Source organism: Triturus cristatus, chromosome 11 (assembly GCF_964204655.1).
Source record: "Triturus cristatus chromosome 11, aTriCri1.1, whole genome shotgun sequence".
Lineage (NCBI taxonomy): Eukaryota > Metazoa > Chordata > Amphibia > Caudata > Salamandridae > Triturus > Triturus cristatus.
The window spans coordinates 62,520,862-62,544,336 of NC_140594.1; the positions used below are offsets into that span (position 1 = coordinate 62,520,862).

The 23,475-nt window shown below is 48.8% G+C and overlaps 1 protein-coding gene across 1 annotated transcript in view; it reads right to left on the reverse strand.

Annotated features, from left to right (window-relative positions):
- The window catches only part of ANKLE2 (ankyrin repeat and LEM domain containing 2), a 115,210-nt gene that overhangs the window by 67,396 nt on the left and 24,339 nt on the right, over positions 1 to 23,475 (reverse strand). The window contains exons 4-6 of the mRNA XM_085633366.1: positions 23,085 to 23,278; positions 18,764 to 18,952; positions 18,032 to 18,154 (exon numbers count right to left, since the gene is read on the reverse strand). Of these exons, the coding sequence (XP_085489492.1) occupies positions 18,032 to 18,154; positions 18,764 to 18,952; positions 23,085 to 23,278 (506 nt within the window). The remainder of the gene's footprint in view (positions 1 to 18,031; positions 18,155 to 18,763; positions 18,953 to 23,084; positions 23,279 to 23,475) is intronic.

Here is a 23,475-nt window from a genome sequence, read left to right on the forward strand (position 1 = left end):
TTATGAAAAGGCATATACTACACAACGCAACAAAAGTAAACAAAGTTATGCACACTCAAGTGCCAACAAAACTGGATTGGATGCTTTCACCTACATAACGACACATTTTATATGCCTGTTTTCCGACAGCTGCCCCAGGCACACACACAGGTTTATATTTTTAATAATTTAGATAGTGGGGACTTCATCCAGGAGGCTTTCAGAGTGCTGTGCAACAGTGTGTGTGTGTGAAAACACCAGAGGCTTAAGTATTTTATTATACATAAAAAGTAGTCTCATAAGTAAAGTATCCACAAAAGCACAGATAAGACAAGCCGAATGCTCACACTTACCGTGTCAGTCACGAGTACATGGACCTATGGAGGAGAGGTGTACGAATCCACGAAGAGACTAGGGCACACCCCGGGTTACCCACGTTATCATAACGATCCCAAGTACATCAAAGGAATCGCACACCCGCAGTTCGACGGCTCCCTAAAACAACAAGCACTGGGATGTGTGTGTGCACGCGTGACGCGGCCGTGAAAGTGATCGCGATTGCGGGCTGGAAGCGTGCCCGCGCGCGATGCACTTAACGAGCCATGACGGAAGCGCGCGCCCGCACACATGCACGCAAGCTGTAGGCCACAGTGGAAGCATTTTCCGGAGCCCTTACTAAAAGTCTCGCTTGAGCTAGTGCATGCGCTAGCTCAGGCGAGACCTAAAAAACCATGGGTGGCACATCCTTCTCTGTTCAAGCAGTCAAACTATGGAACTCTTTACCCCCAAGATAAGGTCCACAGACAACCACCTTATCTTCAGAAAACTACTCAAGAATTGGCTCTTCCCCACATAAGCACCATATGCAAACAGAATTTTACAGCATATCCCTCTGCACATAAGCATTTATTTTCACAATAGGTATGTACCTATCTTTGTATAAACGTGCAGAATAATTATGTTACAAAAAAAATCATCTTTGTTCTACATGTACTTGCTTCTATTGTGCATCTATAAACCTTCCATGTACTTGGATCTGTGTGTGTGTTACTTTTCTCCTGAAAAAGCATATCTAATGCGCTACCCTATTTCTCATCCTGTACCTCTATCAATATCTTTAATCTACATATACTGACCTCCTTTATGCATCTATATAACTTTTAATGTACTTATGGATCTATATATTTATCACTTTCTTCTAATTTAGCATTTCCAATGCACTATCCTATTTCTCAGCCTTTACTTCTCTCAATATATCTTCTAGCTCAACTTTGACTCATCTCAAACTTTTCTACTACTCTTTCCAATGCACTACCCTATCCCTCACCCTATACATCTATCAATATATCCTCTACATCCACTCATTTATCCCAAACCCCGTATCACTGCAATGACCCCCAAAATACTCTCCTACTCTACCCCTCCTTGTATCACCTGACATCTTTTACTATACCGATCCCCCAAAACAAACTTTACTAAACTCTTCTCTACAAAACCCCTTTTTACTCATCCAAAAGCCTCCTCCTACTGCTACGACCTAAAAAAAATTTTTTTAAATAAAAATAAAAAAGATATTCCAAATCCTTCACTATCTCTCCACTACCCTTTTCTTTTTTTTTGGAAAAAATGTTATTAAACATTTGGCACATTACATCCAGTAGGCACTATAATAATGGATAAGCATTGGCATACATCAATGATAATCCAGGTGAGTACAGATATGGCATAGTATCATAAACTAGAAGTCCAACTTCATCAAACCCCCCCCATGTCCCTCGGGTGTAATAGTGTGGCTGATCCTGCCTTAGTGTGGTGGATAAGTCAGTCTCTATCGTCCGATTGATGCTCAGGTGGGGGAGGTTCGCATAGGTCGCCCCGATAGTGGTTCCCTTTGCCCCAGATTCACGTCCATTTCTTTGAGCAGCCTCTATGTATGTAGACAGACTTCTCCGTTACCATTGCATGTTCCATATCTCGACACCACTGCTGAGGCGCCGGGGACTGATCCGAACCCCAGCGCTGCGCTATGTTTCGTTTGGCTAGTGTTATCCCCAATGTTACCCAGGCCTGGTCGGCGCGGTTTAAGTCCGTGGGTTCTCAGATGTTGAGTAGGCAGCATTTGGGCTCAAGTGGAACAACCACGTTGGTGACCTGGGGCATGGTGAGCAGAACTTCGGCCCAGAAGTAAGCGACCCGCGGACACTCCCAGAGTGTGTGCCAGAAAGTACCCTTGGCTCCACAGTTACGGAGACAGAAGGGAGTGTCCGCCTTTCCTATCCTGTATAGCAGTGGGCGTGCAGAATAGATTCGGTCTAGGAGTTTTAGTTGGAGTAATCTAAGGGTTGAGGGTGTTGTTACCTCCCTTGGGGACATTAGGGCCATTTGCCAGTCTTCCTCATCTAGATCTTCCATTTTTGCTTCAGAACTACTGTTGGGTCTTGTTGATTGTTTATTATTTTCCGGTAAGTTAATGAAATGGCTTTCGTTTGAAGATGGTCAGTTAGTAGTCTGTCCTCTAACGGTGAGGACTCGGGCAGCTGTGTATTCACTGGGATCGCTGCATGTAAGGTGTGTCGTATTTGGGCGTATCTATAAATTTCAGTGTACGCCAGCTTTTGTGTTTCTTGCAACTGAGAGAATGGCACCACTCCCCCCTTCTGCCACAGATCCCCCACCCTGGAGATCCCAATGAGGTCCCACTGTCGGAATCCCTTGGTATTTTTAAGTCGTCCGAGTCGTCGGGTGTCCCAAAGCGGTGTCCCCCTCCACCCCATCACCCTCTGTGCCTCATGCCATATTTAGTATGTGGGCCGTGGGGCCCGTGTAGTGATTTCTTTGTAGAATTATACAGTGCACTGAGTATCCCTTCAGCTTCAAGGAGATGGCGATCCATACGGAATGCGGGTTCGTCCTGCGGTGTGTGTAGCCATTGATTTATAGCAGTGAGCTGCGATGCCCAGTAGTAAGTCTGGAAGTCTGGAAGAGCGATTCCCCCATCGTACCACCCCTTAACAAGCTTCTTCATGGCTATACGTAATGTCACACGATCCCAGAGAAGTTTGGTTACTTCGGCATTTAAAGAGTAAAGGAGGGGGCACGTGAAAGGGGGTGTTCTGTAAGACATACAAAAATCTGGGCAATGCCATCATTTTGAAGAGCGCTGCCCTGCCCAATAGCGTGAGAGGGAGAGAACGCCAGTGTATTATGTCACGGCGGAAGCGGGCCAGCGGTTTCATAAGATTTTCAACGGTGAAGCTGTCAACCTGTGGGGGTGATATAGATACCGAGGTATACGAAACCTCGATCCGCCCGTTGAATATCACAGTTCCGCGGTAGTGGGGTGGGTGGTGGTGGTGGGGGGGGCTGGGGTTTGGTGGAGAACGCAAAGCAACAAATTTGACCAATTTATGGTGTAGCCGGATGCAGTGCAATAGGCCGCGCAGATGTCAAGAAGGCAATTCAGCGATCGGGAGGGTGAGGCCATGTAGAGTAGAATATCGTCCGCATACAACGATATGCGGTCCTCCCATCCCATCGCCCATCTGAGCTCTCTGATGACAGGGTCCTGACGGATCCACGCCACCAAAGGCTCCAATACTATTGCGAACAGCAGCAGGGACAGTGGACATCCCGGTCTCGTACCTTTGCCTACAGGGAAGTCCTTTGAAGCGCGACCGTTCGCCGCGACATGCGCCATGGGTTTGTTGTAGAGAAGTCGCACCCAGGCACAGAACCTGGGGCCGAACCCAATGTGGCAGAGGACCGCAAAAAGAAAGGGCCACTCTACCATATCAAATGCCATGCGAGCGTCCAAAGAGAGAATGACTGCATCTTCTGCAATAGTGGAACTGCGGGCTATGACCCCGTTAAGCCTGCGGAGATTTAGGGCTGTGTTGCGGTGTGGCATGAAGCCCGATTGGTCTGGATGAATTAATGTAGCGAGGTGGGGCTGAAGGTGCAAGGCCAGCGCCTTGGCTAGTATCTTGGCCTCAGCATTGATTAAAGATATTGGCCTGTAGGAAGCACATTCTTCCGGTGGCTTTCCGGCTTTGTGAATCACGACTATTGTCGCTAGTCCCAGGGGAGCTCCCCCCACCTTCAGACTGGCCCTGTACATATTAAGGAGGTGTGGCATGATATGCGTCTCCATTTTCTTGTACAGTTCTACCGGTATACCATTCGGGCAGAGTGCTTTCCCGGGTTTGTCCACTACCCTTTTCAATCAAAATAACAGACTAACATGTTCACTTCTCAAATTCTATATTCCACTATACTAATTCACCACTAATCCTTTATGGGTTCCAGAGTAGCAGGCTATTCGCCAATAAAGCATTTCAACACCCTATCAGGAATACAAGTGCTATAAAAAAGCAAACCTTTTTCCCTTTTCGGCCCCTCCCAACCCTTCTCAATCCAAATAACTCACCACTCAAATTACTTTCATGTCTCACAATACTAATTCAACACTAATCCTTTATGGGTTCCGGAGTAGGGTGCTACTCACCAGAAAAGAGCTTCAACACCCATCAGGGGTAACAGGTGCTATATGAATGCAAACCTTTCTTTCCCTTCTATCCCTCCGCTATCCTTCTCACTCCAAATAACTGACTAATATCTACCACTCAAATTACTTTCATGTCTCACCATACTAATTCACCACTAATCCTTTATGGGTCTCCAGAGTAGCATACTACTCGCCAAAAACAACAAGCATTGGCATTGCCAATAGGTCTCTGTTGGACCCGGCCTCGTGGCGTGGTCCCGAACCCTCCTACCCGACCCGACGGGGGCAGCCCCCACCCTTCGGGGACCCGCCGGATTGTACTTTGCCGCCCGCGCCAGCCTACGCAACCCGGCTCGCCCCGGCATCAGCCCCAGCGAAGCCCCGACATCGAGGCACCAAGATCCGGCCAGGGGGTACCAAGTGGCCACTCCACCGATCCCGGAGGAGGAGAGTTTCGATGGGACCCCCAACCGTCCCTCAACGCCTGGGTTCAATCGCCCTCCGGCCCTCCTGGGCGCTGGCGCCTCTCCCGCTGGGTGTCTGGCCTCTCCCATCTCGGCCCCTCTGTGCCCCAGGCGCTAGGGTCCGGACATCAAAGGGGTCCAGACCTATATCTGGGGCAGCCTTCCGCCAGGACGGCAGTTGTATCCTGGAGTCAAGAGCCCTGCTGATCGGATCGCGGCTGACCCTACGGAGAAAGACTCATTACTTGGAACTTGGACCTCTGAGCCCTGCTGACTGCGTAACGGCTTCCCCCTCTTGCTGAGAAGAAGACCCTCCCGAACCATCGGAGCCCTGCTGACTTCGTCGCGGCTCGACCTCGCAGAGAGAAACCATCGGAGCCCTGCTGACTTCGTCGCGGCTCGACCTCGCAGAGAGAAACCATCGGAGCCCTGCTGACTGCGTCGCGGCTCGACCTCGCAGAGAGAAACCATCGGAGCCCTGCTGACTTCGTCGCGGCTCGACCTCCCCGCAGCCATTCCCCTGAACCGTATGGAACCCCCCCGGCTCGAGGATTGAGAGCTAGGCGCAGGGTGTCCAGTACCAGGCTAAGACTGAGACTGTCCCGCTACCCAATCCCAACCAGACTTTGAGACTCTTTTTGGATCTCTCGATCCACCTGTAAATATTGCCACAGAAATCTGCCTTGCTTACCGATAAAAGAACGTATAAGAATTGATACCCTGGTTGTGTCCTTTTGTGGTGGTGGGGTTGCTTGGCTGTTATGAACCTAGGAGGAGGACCTCACCCAGGAGGCTTCTCAGCGGCGCTCGGCTACTCGCCTACGGAACGGTGATCCTCGGGGTGGTCAGTCCGATACCCTCGGGCACCCGGAGGGCGCCCTTCTAACATTGGTGGCCAGCGGTGCGATCCGAGCCCGACGCAGTTCGTACAGTGAGTAACTCACCCACTACCTACCTAGACACAGGATAACCATGAACGACCAGCAGACCACCCCAACCGCGGAGTTCCGACAAGAACGGTTGGAGGAATATACACATAAGGAACTAAAACAGTTTTGTAAAGACAAAGGCATCGCGACCACCGGATTAAACACAAAAGAGGACCTGCAGAAAGCCCTAAAAACCTGGGTGGAGTCCGAAGCGGCCTCCCCCCAAACCGAAGAAAACCCGGTGCAAAACGTACCCCGGCAACCAACCGCAGCCCCGGCAGAGGGGAGAACAACCAGCACGGAGACCGGCCTCTCCCCGGAGGAGATACGAGAACGGGAGAGGGCCAGGAACCACAAGTTAGAGCTCGCCCGGCTCCGCCTGGACAGCGAACTCCTACTAGCCGAAAAGAAGTTGGCCCTAGAGCAACTGCGGTTGCAAGAAGAAATAGAGGAGAAAAAGCGGCACTGAAAACTAGAAGAGAGGAGGCTAACCCTCGAGCATGAGCGGGGGCTTAAGGAACTCGAAATCAAGTCCAGAAATGGAGAGACCGGCACCCCCGGAAACCGAGACACCCCCCCGCCGGTCGAGGCGAAAGTACATATCCCCAAGGATGTCGTCAAAGAGTACTACAAGAACGACGACATCCAACAATGGTTCAAGGCCTACGAGGTAGCCATGACCGCCCATCGGGTGCCCCGGAAGGATTGGGGTGCCGGCCTATGGGGACGGTTCCTCAGCGAAGGCAGGGACACCCTGCTGCAGCTCCCCGACGCAGTGATGACCTCCTATGACCATATGAAGGCGGCCCTGCTCATCCGCTATGGGCTCACCCCAGAGATGTACCGCCAACGCTTCCGGGACTGCAAGAAGCTCCCCGGTACCACCTGGGTGGAATACGTAGACTTTTTTAGCAGAGCCCTGGAAGGTTGGATCAAGGGCAGCAAGGTCACCTCCTACGAACAACTGTTCGACCTCATTGTATGGGAGCACCTCTCAAACAACTGCTTCATCGAGCTGAGACAGCACCTCCTCGACAGCAAGCTGACCGAGCCGCGGAAGCTCGCCGCCGAGGCCGATCGATGGGTAAACACCCGGGTCCCAAGAAACTCGATGGGGGAGTACCAACGGAACCCCACGGGGCCCCCCCGCCAGCGGGGTGGAGGAGGAGGGGGATCGAACAGGAACAGAGACTTTCCAACAGGGCCACCCCGGAGTCCTCCCCGGGGACCGCCCTCCAACCGCACGTCCCCGTCCCTCGCCCGAAGAGGGGCCCCTCCAGCCCGACCAGGGCCTCGACCGACGGTAACGTGCTACAACTGCCAACAACCCGGGCACTATGCCAGTGACCCTACCTGCCCCGTGAACCGACGGGCGGGGACCACCGGGCCACCCCCCCGCCAGTTGGCGGCCGCTGCCCTGGGGGAAGGGGGAGAAGAGGAAGAAAACTACGACGCCGGGCCAACCGAGTGAGAACCCGCCGCCATGACATTAGTCTGCCTGGGCAGTCGGGAGATGGTACCCCGGGCTCCCATCCCGAGCAACACCCAGAAGTACCAACAGTGGGTCACCATTAATGGACGCTGGGCCGAAGCCCTCCGAGACACCAGAGCCAGCGTGACAGCCGTCCGCTGCCACTTGGTGACCCCCGAACAGATCTTGCCTAACATACTGTGCTTCGTCCGGTCGGTAGACAACACTGAGAGCTTGTGCCAGATGGCCCGGATTCCCTTAGAGTGTGGGGGGGGGGGGGGGGGGGGGGGAGTGTCGGGCATGCTGAAGGTCACCGTCCGCGACGACGCCCCCGTGGACTGCCTCCTCGGGAACGACCTGGAAAGTTCCCCCTGGGCCCACGTTGAGCGCCGAGAGCATCTGGGGATGCTGGGACTGCCCGAATGGGTCTGCGCAACCACCCGGTCCACGACCGCCCGGGCCATCCAACCGAGCATCGAGGCTCCCCCCGAAGAGCAGGAAGGGCCCGAACCACCAGCCCCCTCCGTCGAAGAAGAAGCCGACCCCGAGGCCGGGCCACCAGAACTCGCCCCGGACGAGGTCGCCGCGCTCGGCGACCTCCCCGTACTCGCTCAATGGCGCCAAGAAGGTGGCCCCACACGGGAGCAGTTCCGCCAAGAACAAAAGACCTGCCCCTCCCTCGAAGGGACCCGACAGCAAGCAGCCGCCCAAGCCGCCGGAGACCAGGCGGGGACCCACTGGGTCTATTGGGACCACGACCTCCTCTACAGCGAGCAGAAGACCGCGGAATTGGGGGCCAGCCGCATACTGGTGGTCCCCCTCAGGTTCCGGGACTTCCTACTCAACCTGGCGCATGATGTGCCCCTCGCTGGGTACCTGGGGCAGGACAAAACATACAGCTGCCTGGTGACCCACTTCTACTGGCCCCGAATGCGGAAGGACGTGGACAATCATTGCCGGACCTGCCCGACCTGCCAAGCCAGCGGGAAGAGCGGGGGAAGGGTCAAAGCCCCTCTCCAGCCCTTCCCCGTAGTCAACACCCCGTTCGAGCGGGTGGGGATCGACATCGTGGGGCCCCTGGACCCCCGAACCTCCCAGGGGCATCGCTTCATCCTCGTCCTGGTCGACCATGCCACCCGATACCCCGAGGCCATCCCTCTCCGGACAGTGACGGCCCCCGTGGTGGGCCGGGCCTTGATGGGAATCTTCTCCCGAGTAGGATTCCCCCGGGAGGTTGTGAGCGACCGAGGCACCAACTTTATCTCGAAGTATATGCGGTCCCTGTGGCAGCAATGCGGGGGTCACCTACAAATTCACCACCCCATACCACCCCCAGGGGAACGATCTAGTCGAACGATTCAACCGAACATTGAAAGGGATGATCAAAGGCCTGGAGGAGCCCCTGAGACGCAAGTGGGACGTCCTGCCTCCTGTTTGCCTATCGGGTGGTCCCGCAAAAATCCCTGGGGTTCAGCCCCTTCGAACTCTTGTACGGACACCCTGTCCGAGGCCCTCTCAGCCTGGTCAAAGAAGGCTGGGAGACCACCATCCAAGATGCTCCCCCGGACGTCTACCGGTACCTCCTGACCCTGCGAAACCAGACACGGAAATTCCGGGACTGGCCGAAGCCAACCTCGAGGCCAGCCAGGAAGAGATGAAACGCTGGTATGACCAGAACGCCTCCTCCATCGAGTTCGAGCCCGGCCAGCAGGTCTGGGTCATGTCGCCCGTCGACCCCTGTGCCCTCCAAGACAAGTGGACCGGGCCCTTCAAGGTGGTCGAGAAGAAAAGCCCCGTCACCTACCTGGTCGACCTGGAATCCCCCAGGAACCCTCTCCGGGTCCTCCACGCCAACAGACTCAAACCCCACTTTGCCCGAACCGAACTTAGTCTGTTGATGGCTACGGACGATGGGGCCGAGGACGACTCCGAGCCCCTACCCGACCTCCTGAAAACCTCAGAAAAGGACGGCTCCGTGGAAGGAGTCATCCTATCTGCTACCCTGACTCCCGATCAGCGCCGAGACTGTCAAGGACTGCTGCACCGCTTCGCTGCTCTCTTCTCCCTCACTCCCGGAGTCACCCGATGGTGCGTCCACGACGTCGACACCGGGGACAGCCCCCCTGTGCGACACCGAGCCTACCGGGTCCCCGAGCAAGTGCGGGCCTGCATCTACGCCGAGGTCACCAAGATGATGGCCCTGGGGGTCATCGAGCCCTCCGACAGCCCCTGGGCCAGCCCGGTGGTCCTGGTGCCGAAAGCTGCCGCCCCCGGCACCACCCCAGAGCTCCGGTTGTGTGTGGACTATCGGGGATTGAATGTCGGCACCAAAACCAATGCCCATCCCATCCCTCGGGCAGATGAACTGATCGACCGCCTAGGGGCAGCCCGCTACCTTAGCACCTTCGACCTCACCGCCGGATACTGGCAGTTCGGGCTCACCCCCAGCGCCGAGGAGCGTTCCGCTTTCTCCACCCCCGATGGCCATTACCACTTCTACGTGATGCCCTTCGGCATGAAAAATGCCCCGGCGACCTTCCAGAGGCTAGTAAATAAGGTACTGGCCGGCCTAGAGGCGTTCAGCGCCGCCTACCTGGACGATATTGCGGTGTTCAGCAGCCACTGGGCCGAGCACCTGAGGCACTCCAGGGAGGTCCTGACCGCCCTCCAAAGGGCCGGACTTACCATAAAAGCCAGCAAGTGTCAGATAGGCCAAGGGTCAGTGACCTATCTGGGACATCAAGTGGGGAGCGGCCATGTGGCTCCCCTCCAGCCAAAGATCGACGCCATCGTGGCCTGGGAGCCCCCAACCACTCAAACAGCCGTGAGGGCCTTCCTGGGACTCACGGGCTATTACCGGCGGTTCATCCAGAACTATGGAAGCATTGTGGGCCCCCTCATGGAGCTCACCTCAAAGAAGCAGCCAAAGAAGGTGCACTGGACGCCCCGCTGTCAGGCGGCCTTCGAGACCCTCAAGACGGCAATGTGTACCGCTCCCGTGCTGCAGGCCCCGACTACAGCAAGGAGTTTGTAGTGCAGACGGATGCCTCAGAGTACGGAATCGGGGCCGTCTTGTCCCAGGTAAACCCTGAGGGGGTTGACCAGCCGGTGGCCTTCATAAGCCGGCGCAGGGAGCAGAGATGGAGCACCATCGAACGGGAGGCCTTCGCCGTGGTGTGGGCCTCAAGAAGCTCCGGCCCTACCTCTTTGGCACCCACTTTCGGGTCCAAACCGACCACAGACCTTTGCGGTGGTTGATGCAGATGAGAGGCGAGAACCCGAAATTGTTGCGATGGTATATCTCTCTGCAGGGGATGGACTTCACTGTAGATCATCAGCCCGGCAACGACCACGCCAACGCAGACGGCCTGTCCCGCTTCTTCCACCTCGGCGAGGAGAACCCCCAAGACGATGGGTGACTCTCCTGCCTTCAGCTGGGTGGGGGGGTGGGGGGGGGACGCCTGTTGGACCCGGCCTCGTGGCGTGGTCCCGAACCCTCCTACCCGACCCGACCCGACGGGGGCAGCCCCCACCCTTCGGGGACCCGCCGGATTGTAGTTTGCCGACCGCGCCAGCCTACGCGACCCGGCTCGCCCCGGCATCAGCCCCAGCGAAGCCCCGACATCGAGGCACCAAGATCCGGCCAGGGGGTACCAAGTGGCCACTCCACCGATCCCGGAGGAGGGGAGTTTCGATGGGACCCCCAACCGTCCCTCAACGCCTGGGTTCAATCGCCCTCCGGCCCTCCTGGGCGCTGGCGCCTCTTCCGCTGGGTGTCTGGCCTCTCCCATCTCGGCCCCTCCGCCCCCCAGGCGCAAGGGTCCGGACATCAAAGGGGTCCAGACCTATATCTGGGGCAGCCTTCCGCCAGGACGGCAGTTGTATCCTGGAGTCAAGAGCCCTGCTGATCGGATCGCGGCTGACCCTACGGAGAAAGACTCATTACTTGGAACTTGGACCTCTGAGCCCTGCTGACTGCGTCGCGGCTCCCCCCTCTTGCTGAGAAGAAGACCCTCCCGAACCATCGGAGCCCTGCTGACTTCGTCGCGGCTCGACCTCGCAGAGAGAAACCATCGGAGCCCTGCTGACTGCGTTGCGGCTCGACCTCGCAGAGAGAAACCATCGGAGCCCTGCTGACTTCGTCGCGGCTCGACCTCCCCGCAGCCATCCCCCTGAACCGTATGGAACCCCCCCGGCTCGAGGATTGAGAGCTAGGCGCAGGGTGTCCAGTACCAGGCTAAGACTGAGACTGTCCCGCTACCCCATCCCAACCAGACTTTGAGACTCTTTTTGGATCTCTCGATCCACCTGTAAATATTGCCACAGAAATCTGCCTTGCTTACCGATAAAAGAACGTATAAGAATTGATACCCTGGTTGTGTCCTTTTGTGGTGGTGGGGTTGCTTGGCTGTTACGAACCTAGGAGGAGAACCTCACCCAGGAGGCTTCTCAGCGGCGCTCGGCTACTCGCCTACGGAACGGTGATCCTCGGGGTGGTCAGTCCGATACCCTCGGGCACCCGGAGGGCGCCCTTCTAACAGTCTCGCTTTTGAGACCTTATAAGTATTTAGTTATGCAGCACAATATCGTTGGTGCAACAACATCACCTGTTGCATGGCTAAACACTTATAAGGTACAAGGTTTAGCCATGTAACAGCTGATGTTGTTGCACAAAGGATATTGTGCTGCAAAACTAAATAAACACTTATAAGGTCACAAAAGCGAGACCTATTGGCTATGCCAATGCTTGTTGAATACAGACGTTGAAATAAACTTTTCGGTAACTTGTGGCCCTTTACTCTTTTGGACTTTACTCTCCTACCAGCCAAAAGACAGTACAATTTATTAGACTTGTAGTTTATATTGAATCATGAAATACTTTGAAAACAAAACAAAAAGATCGACCTCTTACATATCCAACTAAATTGTTGAATTTCTGCTAGACAGTGACATCAGTGACATATTTTTTTTTTTTTAAAGTCCTGATAAAGAATGACAAACTGAGATTAGAGGTCAAAACATTTAAACTCTTGCTAATTTATACTTAGAGTATGACTATGGAGATAGTAGTCTTCTAAAAGGGAGCTATTTTGTGTTCTGCTGTATAATTTGATTAATATAATATTATTTAATATCAGTGTAGCTTTGGACTCTATATCCTAAACATAGCATTGTTTGCTGGTATTCTGCAATATAAAATGTCTTGATATGCTTGAATCAATTTCTTGCCATTATAAACAATTGAATGTTTTTGATTATTTGGTTTAAGGGAGAATGCCAGGGTGACATTAAGGACCTATTTAAATGAGGTTAACTTAAACATGGGCGAGATACTTGCCTGAGAGACTAGACTCAAAACAGCCCACATCGGACCGATGTCATCGGTTAATTATAAGTTACAGCAGGTCTTTAAGTGGTATGTAAAAACTGGGGGTCTCTCGGGCGTGGCTGATGAATTTAAGGGCGTAGCTTAAAAACACCCAACCTTAAAGTCTGGTATTTTGCTGCTTCTGTCATTGCATCCATATATATAATACAAGTAACATAACACCTTCAACAAGCCAGGACTGTTGGCTTTGCCAACGGCTGTTAGTTGCATAAGATAAATAAGCAACAACGATGACTTTGTTCGTTGTATATAATATTGAAAAATGCTTCAGTGCTGAAATGATGACTGTGAAAGAACTGTAACGAGGCTGGTACAGTAGACATGTCCATAACGTTACCCCAGAAAGGCAAGCGTTCCGGACTAGCAGATCGGTCTGCACATTCGCACACTGCATGTAGAGTTGTCCTTTACTGCCCGTGATCACGCCATCTCAGCCCAGATTAAGTGTTTACCCCCAGATTGCTGTCTTCAATGACGTTTCAAGGACACGAGATGGGCAATCCAAGGGAGGAATATTGAAAAGGTTAGCGGCACATGCAAATCTGTAATTGACAGATCGTGCAGCTCGCGGAGAGATTAGCGGCAGAAACAACCTCAAGAGCCTCATTAGTGTGGAGAGAGGAAAGGGGGGCAAACGGGAGCAGGGAGAGAAGCAGACTGCATACGGTAGGGCTTGTCCCCGAAGTGGCTTAGGGGGTGCTAACCGGAGCTCTACTGCCTCTCTCGCCCCCACACACAAGCACGGGCCCTCATTGGTGTGCGACATTTATTAGCTGCTATAAGCAGCTTCCGAGTACACATCAGCACCGGAAGATCCTGTATACTAATGCTGCACGCGCAAGAGGCGGGCTGAGAGTACACTGTTTGTGTGTGCGCGCTTAATGAGCATGACGAGGAAAGCCATATGGCATCTCTGCTCGTAAGCGCGCGCCCGTGCACACAAGCTGTAGGCCGGCCTGGTAGCATTTTTTGAGCCCTCACTAAAAGTGCGCTGGGTCAGGCGAGACCTAAAAAGCGCTTCAACACCCCATACCTTTTTTCCTCTTTTATCCTTCTGCTATCATTCCGAATACAAATAACTGACTAACCTATCTACCACTTAAAATTACTTGCATGTTTCACTATACTAATTCAACACTAATCCTCTATGGGTCCCGGAGTAGCGTGCTACTCGCCAAAAAAGCGCTTTGCCGCCTCTGCAGGGGTAGTAAGCGCTATATAAATGCAATAAAATACAATTTACAATGGATCAAGTGGCCTTCACCAAAATGCTGATCCTGTTATGCCTGTGATTAGCGCGGGAGAAAGGATCAGGCAGAACATGGCAATGAAAATGATCAGACGTAATGGCTGGAGCAGGTGATTTTGATACAGGGGGACCTGGTTCGAGCCAGGGCTCTGATACCTTTGGAGTGCCGGTACAAACGTTTTAAAAAAATGAAAAAGGTTAACACAGGCAATGCGTAAAACATGAAAGAAACAGGCAATTACTGAAAGCGACGGAAAAGCGTGTTTCCTGTATCTGTTTCCCCACATCGTGACGTAATCCGAGCAGCGCTTGCTTCTCAAATATCAAGGACATTGACATGGAATGGTTTAACATCAAGGTATATTATTGGGCGAACGACGAGCAACAAGACACGTGTCCGCGATGACTGATTGTTAGAAAAAAAGATTCCAGCTCTGACCACAGTTAAACTCATTAACATGAAACTGCCCGAAGCCAATGTGAAACTGCCCACAGCCAGTCACATCTAAGTCACGTTCTCATCTTCAAGATGGTGAAATCCACACGCTGTCCACAGTGCACAACCAGCGAAAGAAAGCGTTGCAGAGCGCAGTGTCCGTGAAGCAGGCGCTGCGCTCATTAATAAAGTTAAAAAGAAAGAGCACAATGTCCGACGCGGGTGCCGCGCTCATTACAAAAGTTAAGAAATAAAAAATGAAACTGAGTGCGGTGTCCCTGAAGCGGGCGCAGCGCTCCGAATTAAATAAAAATAAATAAACAAATAGAGCGCGGTGTCCCTGAAGCTGGAACTGCGGTCAGCATGCAAACACAACAAATCAAAAAAGCAGCTGCCAGTCCCCATCAGTGTTAATTAACTAAATAGTGCTCACCCACTAGGTCAGGGGTCTCCAACCGGTCGATCGCGAGCTACCGGTAGCTCGCCGAAGCCCCGTGAGTAGCTCGTGCCTTGCATGTCAATTTTGTAGCCTATTATTCTCATTTAATGTTTTTAGGCCTTTTTTCATAGCTGTTGCCTGCCCTCACCAAAACCAGCTGCTCAGATTGGCCTAACTGAGCCTAGCGTGGGCGGGGCAGGCCGAAGAGGATGACGCTGTTGCTGAACTGCCTCTGCACATCACTGGTCTTTCAAATTCTGGCACAGAGGTCTTGATCGTGTGCCGAGCAAGCAGCAGGTGGGGCCGGAGTGGAGCAGCAGGTCCCTGTATGCCTGCTAGCATGGAGGTGGCACAAGCAGTATTGAACTGCTACGAACCCGCGCTTCCTGCCTGACACATTATATCTAAGCAGCCGATAATCGGTAAGCACTGGCCTCCCCAGTAAAATCTTAATCTGGAGTTGCAATGTGCGCCTTTCATACTCAGCCGCTTGTATGCCATAGGCGCGAAAGACTGGGATTCTCTTTTTCTCCCACTTTATAGCTCTGGGCTATAAATCAGTAGAAGCAGGGTGAGTTTCAGTTTCCTTTACGTAAGGCACAATACAAACAAAGCTCTCACCGTCTGCACTCCTAAAAGGAATGTAAATTGTTCCACTCTTCAGCACAGCAATGTAGTTATGATCCAGTGTCAACTCTTTCATACCGTCTGTAGCCAGGTCACTGACCGAGCCCGGTCACACTCGTCCAAACAATAAATGTGTTTATAATATATTCAGTATTCAGTGTTAGTGATGTGTGTTTCCGATATTTAACACAGCAGCAGCTCGCTAACATTATTGCAAATAATCTGTCCCATTTCTAATGTGCTATCCTGTTTCATTCTAAAAGAAACTTTATGAATATTGCATGAAATAATAACACAGAATATCTCTGCAAAATGTCCAACACTCTCACGCATCACCCACATTCAAAATAAATGAAAGGAAAATGATATTTAAAGCAATCTGTTTAAAAATTATTAAAGGTCATTCGGGCAATGCTCTCTGCAGACCACTTGGGGCTATCGGGCCCCCTCAAAGGATGGGGCTCTGGGCCAGAGCCCACTTTGCCCATGCCGTCTCTGTTGCTTGCGTATGTGGTAATAACTCCAACACTACAGCAGTTTCTCTGGGTTCCAGATCATGGACAGATCTTGAGTATTCTGGTTAAATCCTCAGTTTGGAGGTTGAGTTTGACTGCTTCTTGGGAACAGAGCAAATCTGTTAAGAGTGCTTCGACTCGACTTTCATGAAGAGTCGGATCCCAAAGTTGTTTTACAGATGCATTCATTGTGAGCCTCTGCCCTGGCCTAGTATCTGCATTGGCGAGGCAGTGTTGCAGATTTTATATGCACATTAAATGCGGTCTAAAAAACAAATGGTGTGAAACTCCGCTTTATTAATGACTACATTTAATCATTGAAATAAAGCAGCATTTCAAACTCTTTTTTTCTCTAAATAAATAACCTCTATCTCAGACGTTATCCTGTTTACAAAGTAACCTACAGGAGGGTACATACCTGCAGAGACAGAATAGCCACATTATAGAACTGGAAACCTTCCAATAGGCCCCGAGACTAGAGCACCTGTGACTGTTGAAATTGTATTTTTTTTCACAAGCTCATTGAAGCTTGCACTTGATTGGGCCATGTATTAAGTTGAAAAATATGTATTCTACATACAGAGAGAATAAAGCCCCATAACCAATCAAATGAGTTCAAAATTATTTAAATCTGAACCAGGTTGAGACATTTTAAAACTGTAAAAAGAAAAAAAAAAGTGTGTGTTGAGGGAGAAATAATTGAGGTTATTCATAATAAAATGTGTCTTTTTGGAAAACTAGTGACTGCACATATAAGCTGGACTTAAAAAATAACATTTGGTAAGGAATATATGTTGAGGTTTAGCTTTTGCAGTGTGTGAACAAGTTGATCGAGGATCACAAAAGGAGGTCATAGGCTTGTATCCTGCAGCAGCTCGTTACACTTTCCAGGAAATCTGCCATGCAAGACAAGCTTTTGCTGCAGGTGGCTCAACCTGTAGCTGTCTGTAGCTTCAAAATAGGGAGTGTGGCCCCTTTTGTTCAAACCACATTATGGGCTTTGAAGAAATTTGGCTTACAGTCAATGAAACTGGGCACGGGCGGACTCTTAAAAAAAAATGCGCGAGGTGCTTGGCCTTTAGTAGCTCACGACGATTTTTACTGATCAGAAGTAGCTCTCACTACAGAAAAGGTTGGAGACCCCTGCACTAGGTAAAGCATGACCTGTAACGAGCCAAGAAAAAGGTCCAGTCCTTATGGGCGGTAACAAATGGAGACAAGGCGGTACTCAGGTGGGACTAACAAGTCTCATAATGAATCGGAAGCCAGCGTTCACAAAAGACAATGACTCCTGCCAATTTAAAATATGGGGCGAGAGTGGGCGGGGCTTCCACAGCATACTCTATAACAGCATGCCTCGCAGAGCGAGCAGTGCCTGCGCGCTGCCGCTAGGCTCAAAATAATAAGGATTTCGACACAGTAACTGCTTTACCTCCCAATTCAGAAGACACAGTTTGTGGACTCAACTCTGTATTGTGAACATCACCATTTTGAAAGGCACCATGGAATTAAATATTTTGCAGGCCTTTAAATAAAAAGACATGCCAGGACAACATCGGAGTGTAAAAACACAATCAAATATAGTTAACAAGTGTGTATTCACATAATGCAACCCTTAGGCAAACATCAGAATTATAAGGGAACAAACTGCCATTCAAAAAGCGCTTAAGATATTTTGAAAAGGCAGACATTGCATGAAAAGTTAAATTCGGTTTGAAAAAAACAAAAGAAAAAATACAGAAACATTCATCACCTTATTTAAATGAATCACGTTGACATCTAATACGTAAACAAGTATAAAAAGAATGTAACTTCATGACAAGGTAATCCTCGATTATTACTAAAACATTCACTGAGTTCTAGCAACAAAGTAAAGTGGACAGCAAAATAAGCGAAACAACAACTGATAATAATAATAAAAAAAAAAAAAAAGACATTTCCATTGAAGGGCAATTGCTCCATAATCTTCAATAGCAATGCAGCCACTGCTCTGTCTCATTAATCGGGTGAATGCTCACAGATAAGTTACCTCTTCAGCTGTCTGATTGTACTTGTTTTTCGCATCTTTGACGATATCTGGATGTGTTGCAAGAACATTCACCACATCAGCGCTTCCAAACTTGCAAGCAAAATGCAGAGGAGTATCAAATCCCTGAAGTAAAAGAATACAGGAGATTGAAATCTGGATAAGAAGCCAAATACAGCCAACTGTACTCCAACACATCACAGAAAGAATGGGTCAGCAAACTGGTGGATACACTACTTGATAGATGTACATTGCAAAGAAGATGCTAGTAACAATACTGACTTCAGTGCAGTGGCCCTTTGGCCAGTGCTATAAAGCAGATCATTCGGTTGACACTATGAGCTCGTAATAAAACTCATCAACATCCCAGTTTAGTAAACAAGATTGGAGATTTCACTGCACATAAGGATGCTCAAAATTCTACTCGCATGAAGTTCCTTAACATGGCTGCAAAGTCACAATTCTATTCTCAAGGCACAATGCCAAGGTGCGTGAAGGGAAGGATCACCCAGCAACATTAATTCCTATGTTGCGCCAAGAACCAACAACATCTGCTGTTCTATCCCAGTATACTCTCTTATGCTAGTCTACTCCAACAGGTCACGCTCAAAACCTATTACACCATGCCACCCAACATCGCTCCAGAATCAGGAAAAATTTGAGTAGCTTCCCTAGCATTGTGGTGGATATCAATATTCCTAGTGGGGAATTGTTGTTTGCTTTGTTGAAAATTACCATTTTATCTGGTGTGTTCAGGTAAAGGTCAACAATGTATCGGATACGTTTCTGCAGCATTGCTTCACTGTCATCGGGGTACATCAGTCTCATGAACTCTGGATTTTCCAATGTTTCCAGCACAAGGTGGCAGATTGCTGGCTGGTTCTCTTTGGCACTGACATGCATAACATTATACCTGCACCCTTCCTAGGGAGAATAGAAATAGAATATAAGTGCATTATGCATCTTACTGACAAAACCTCTTTTTATGCAGCACTGAAAAGTAGTCAATCCAATGCCCTGTATACCGGTCTATTAAAACAGAAAGAGAACAATTAAAAAGTGCAAAAACAGGATTGGTTCTACCAATTATTCTTCATAGGCAGCTAAGTAAAGCACAGAACCAAATTCTGTACATAACACTGTTTAAGGCTTATGGCTAAGGTGTCAGACCATATGGAAATAATAGGTACAGTTAAATTAAATACACACACACACACACACACACACACACACACACACACACACCCCCCCCCCCCCCCTCTGGATATGGGCAAGGCAGAGGAAACTTGAAGAGTGGGTGGGTCACAATTGCAGTGAGGAGTTCAGCAGCAAGCCAAAAGAGCTACTTTTGTGAGTTATTAGGGGGCAGTCATGGAAGTGCAGTAGGCGTGTCAATGAAGGTATTAAGAGACAGTCAAAACAGTGGGAAAGGAATGGATTGCAGGAATCAGAAAAACAAGTCAGCAACCTAATTGTTATTCACTTCACTGCTCAAGTGAACAAAGTTGACAGAGCAAGGTAGTGCACAGAAAGTAAATCATTTTCAAAGATTCACCTACATTCACAAGAAAAAACACACAGATGTATTAATTTGTGTTTAATTTCTGTTTGCACCTTTTAGTTTTTCTTGAATCCTTTAGAGTGATGAAGTGGCCACGGGGTGACAATTCCTGTTCCAGGTACCTTGTCTGCCTCTTTCGCAGAGCTGGATTTAATTAAGAACTAATTTTAACCTCTCTGTGCTGTGGACTGTTGCAGGGGAATTTCCATACTCCCACTTCCCTAAGAATGTTTGCAGTCAGCAAATTTCTACAAGCAAGGCAAATTATTTGAGTTCATGAACTCCTTGATTTTGATACAACGTATAAAAGAGCCTACACATTGTATGAGGAATATACTTCGTCAGGTATGGTCAACCTCAAAGAATGTAATTCTAAATCATCAAATTGAATCTTGTAGCTTTTCTGACCACAAGATGATACATCTGTACGTTAATAAATAAGCAAGGGCGGAATGGAAGACACCATCCTCCTCACAATGTCATGATTAGAAAAGGGGGTGGGGAGATGGACGAGGAGAAAGGATAAGCATTGACTTCAAGAGACCCTATACTTAAACAAAAGACACTAAGTGACAAATCCAATGTGGTTGTCCAGGAGTTTAACAGTTGGCGTTATAAGGGGGCCACTCCGCATGCTCCACTAGTGCCTTAATGAGTCAGTCAAAGGCCTACTCCATGGTTCACTAAAGAACTTTTGGAATCCAGGCTACAACTCAGACACCTGGAACAACGCAGAAGGAGGGACCGTGATGACATCAGTAAATTGGCTTTTAAATAAGCTATGTTTAATTACATGACTCAATACGGAGGCTAAAGTGACCTTCTATACTAGCAAAATCTGCATGGCCAATAATGACCAAAAAGAATTATTTAATATAGTTCATAACCTCTCAAACATTGATAGAAACAAGTAGCCTACCAATCACACTGAGGAGAGCTGTGATGAACTAACTGAGTACTTCAGGGAGATAGTCAGGCTACTCAGAAAGGCAATGGAAGATTACCAGATAGGGGAATGTGTATGGGTAAAAAAGAAAGAAAATAGTTCTAAGCCTGATAATATTAAAGCCCCGAGTCGCGAGGATGTCCTTCCTACGAAATAAAGTTAAGACCGGAATGCCACGTCATTACTCTCCCCCCCCACCCCCCCTCCAAAGTGCTACTGTTTCAATTTTAGAATCTCTCACTAAAGTTTTAAATTTTTCATTGAAGGCAGCAGAGATTACCAATCACTTTAAATCATCCCACTATTGAAAAGGCCTAGAGATCTGCTGATTAGTCTAAGTTCCTTAGAGGAATGGTCCAGGTTTTCTAGCAGATTTAACTCCCCTAAAGGACTATGTGATGCATCTATGAATATACTGGCGGTGCCTAGATTTAAGAAAACTAGAGCAGAGGGGCTCCCTACCAAATAAAATTCGCCCGATTACTGATTTGATCCCATTCAGAAAGGGATTAAAGACATCACTTTTCAGGCAGGCTTTTGGTTAAACAGCCGTAGTTTTTACTCTCTCGATTGCTAATTCTTAAACTGTTAAGAACCAAGATACCTTCGGATGAATAACACAAAACACAATGTAACTCATTTAAGGGAAGGCCTACTGGCAACCCACAATAATCTCTCTAGACCTAGAAAGAAGTTTGAGCTAATGAAGGAATAGAGTCAATAGCACTGCTGACAAACTTGGTCCATCAGAAGCAAATGGCTGCTGCTGCATGGCAATAAATGCATGGTCCTGAAATAAGCTTTAAGATTTCCTTTCAACAGGGACTTAGAACACATCCTGGGGCTACTCGCGTGGGTGGACACCCTACTTTCCAAGTAGATCTTAAGCTTAAACCTAAATTTTCAACGGCAGATCTCTGTCCTACATATGGAGGAGGCCATATATACAATCTCATTTCCCTTCTCTCAGGCTTAGGCTTGTTTCTTGTAACACAGCTTCTTAAGAAATGGCTTTCTGTTTTACCTCTTGATGCCTGTGACTTTAATATGTCATTCACAATATAAGGGGTAAACATTCCCAGATCTACATTCCCTTTGAGAACAGAGTGAGGTGCCTGTTAATTGCAGTAAAAATATTTTTTTTATAGTTAAGAGTTAATAAAGCAGCTATATTAACATCAACATTTACTTTATTTTAATCAATTGACACTGTGCACACTATGAAATGATAAATCTCTCGACACACATACACATTCACTGTCTGCCTGCTTGCAGTTTGTTGGCTTTTACACGTGAGGAATGAAAAGAAAGCATTTGGAATTTTCTAAGGAAAAGGAAATTGGATCAGACTTTTGATGAAGTTTAGGGAAGATAATTCAAGAGCGTGGTGGCTCAACACAGAACTATCACTTAGGCGGATATAATTCAGTGGGATGAACCTTAGGCTCTTGTTTGATCTCCTAAAAGTTTAAAAAACAAATTTTAATGAAAGACCATAAGCAGCCTATATTCATATGCAAGATCTGCAACTGCTAAAACAATAGAAACAAGTCAGCCCAGCACAGCTTTAGAGCAAGATATCTAGCAGACAGAATGAGAGTACAGTAATATATGTTAAGAAAAGGCCATTGTTAAAGTCTTCCGTTTACATAAACGAAACGGCCTTCAGTACAAAAGGCTTATCTATCAACCTTCTAGATAAAATCTGGAAGGGCGCAGCTCTATCACAAGCAGCCATACGAGTAGCTTATTATTACTGCGTCTGTGAGGTGCATATTCAAGCTGATCATCAGACTTCCACTTGTGCACTAGAACCATCAAGACATTTCTAAATTTTATTCATTTTTAAATACAACTTTGGATGCTCCGACATTCACGCTCTCACTTTGTTAGTCAACATAAGGAACAAACACGTGAATTGATGCAAAACCAGTCTTTAAAACAGTCTCCTTCTAGAAAAAGCGCAACTGCAATAAACTGGCAGTGCAGGATGCTCACTGAAACGTCTATGCACATGGTTCAGTGGCGGACTGGAGATCTACAACACCTTTTACATGAAAAACAATTTCCCTTCAAAACCTAGGAGCAAAGTTAGATATTTACATTTCAAGATCAAGTGGGAATGAGAAGCATCTTTCAGACAATTTGCCTCCACGATGAATGGTTATAGTTTGCATTCCCTTAGAAGCAGAGAATGTCAAACCTTTTTGGAATGCCATAAGTTACACTAATAAAAGGAATCTAAGCGGAGACCAGTTCTTATAATGGCCAGAGCAAAATCCCCCTTGGCCACTTTATTATCCAGGCATGCCTTGTTCTAAAAGTAAGAATTTCACAGTGCAATAATTGATTTTTGTAGTGGAGTGCAGACTTGAAACCTAACTTCACCATCCATTTGAGTAAAACCGTCAACAAATACATCGTCATTTAACTTAACTAGATAAATGGCAACAGAGAACCAAAGACGTTCATTCCCGGAAGCATGAATCTGATGATCAAATAACCCAAAAACATGCCATTTATTATCCACAAACTGGAAGCAGATATACCTGCACAACCGTTGGGTTATCCCCTGATCCAATCAGGTAGCGAGGGTTACTCCAGATCAATTCAGAGAAGGTAATCTGATCCCCCTTTTCCACAGCTTTCCGAAGCTTAGCAGTGAGATCCTGTGTTCGGGGACTTTTGAAACTGTTTGCTCTTTCTTTGTTAACCGATTCTGCTTCTGGGGAGGACAGCACATCTGCAAGACAAAATTATCACTTGCTATAACAGCAACTACTTGCAACGCCACAGTCCATAGTACCACTAAAACACAAAGACTATGGGCCTCATGTAGGTAGCCAAATACCGGTCGGTAACGGCCGATTTTCGGTAATTATACCGTTACCGACCGGTATTTTGGCCATTGGTATGTAGGGGGACATATTTTGCTTTCGG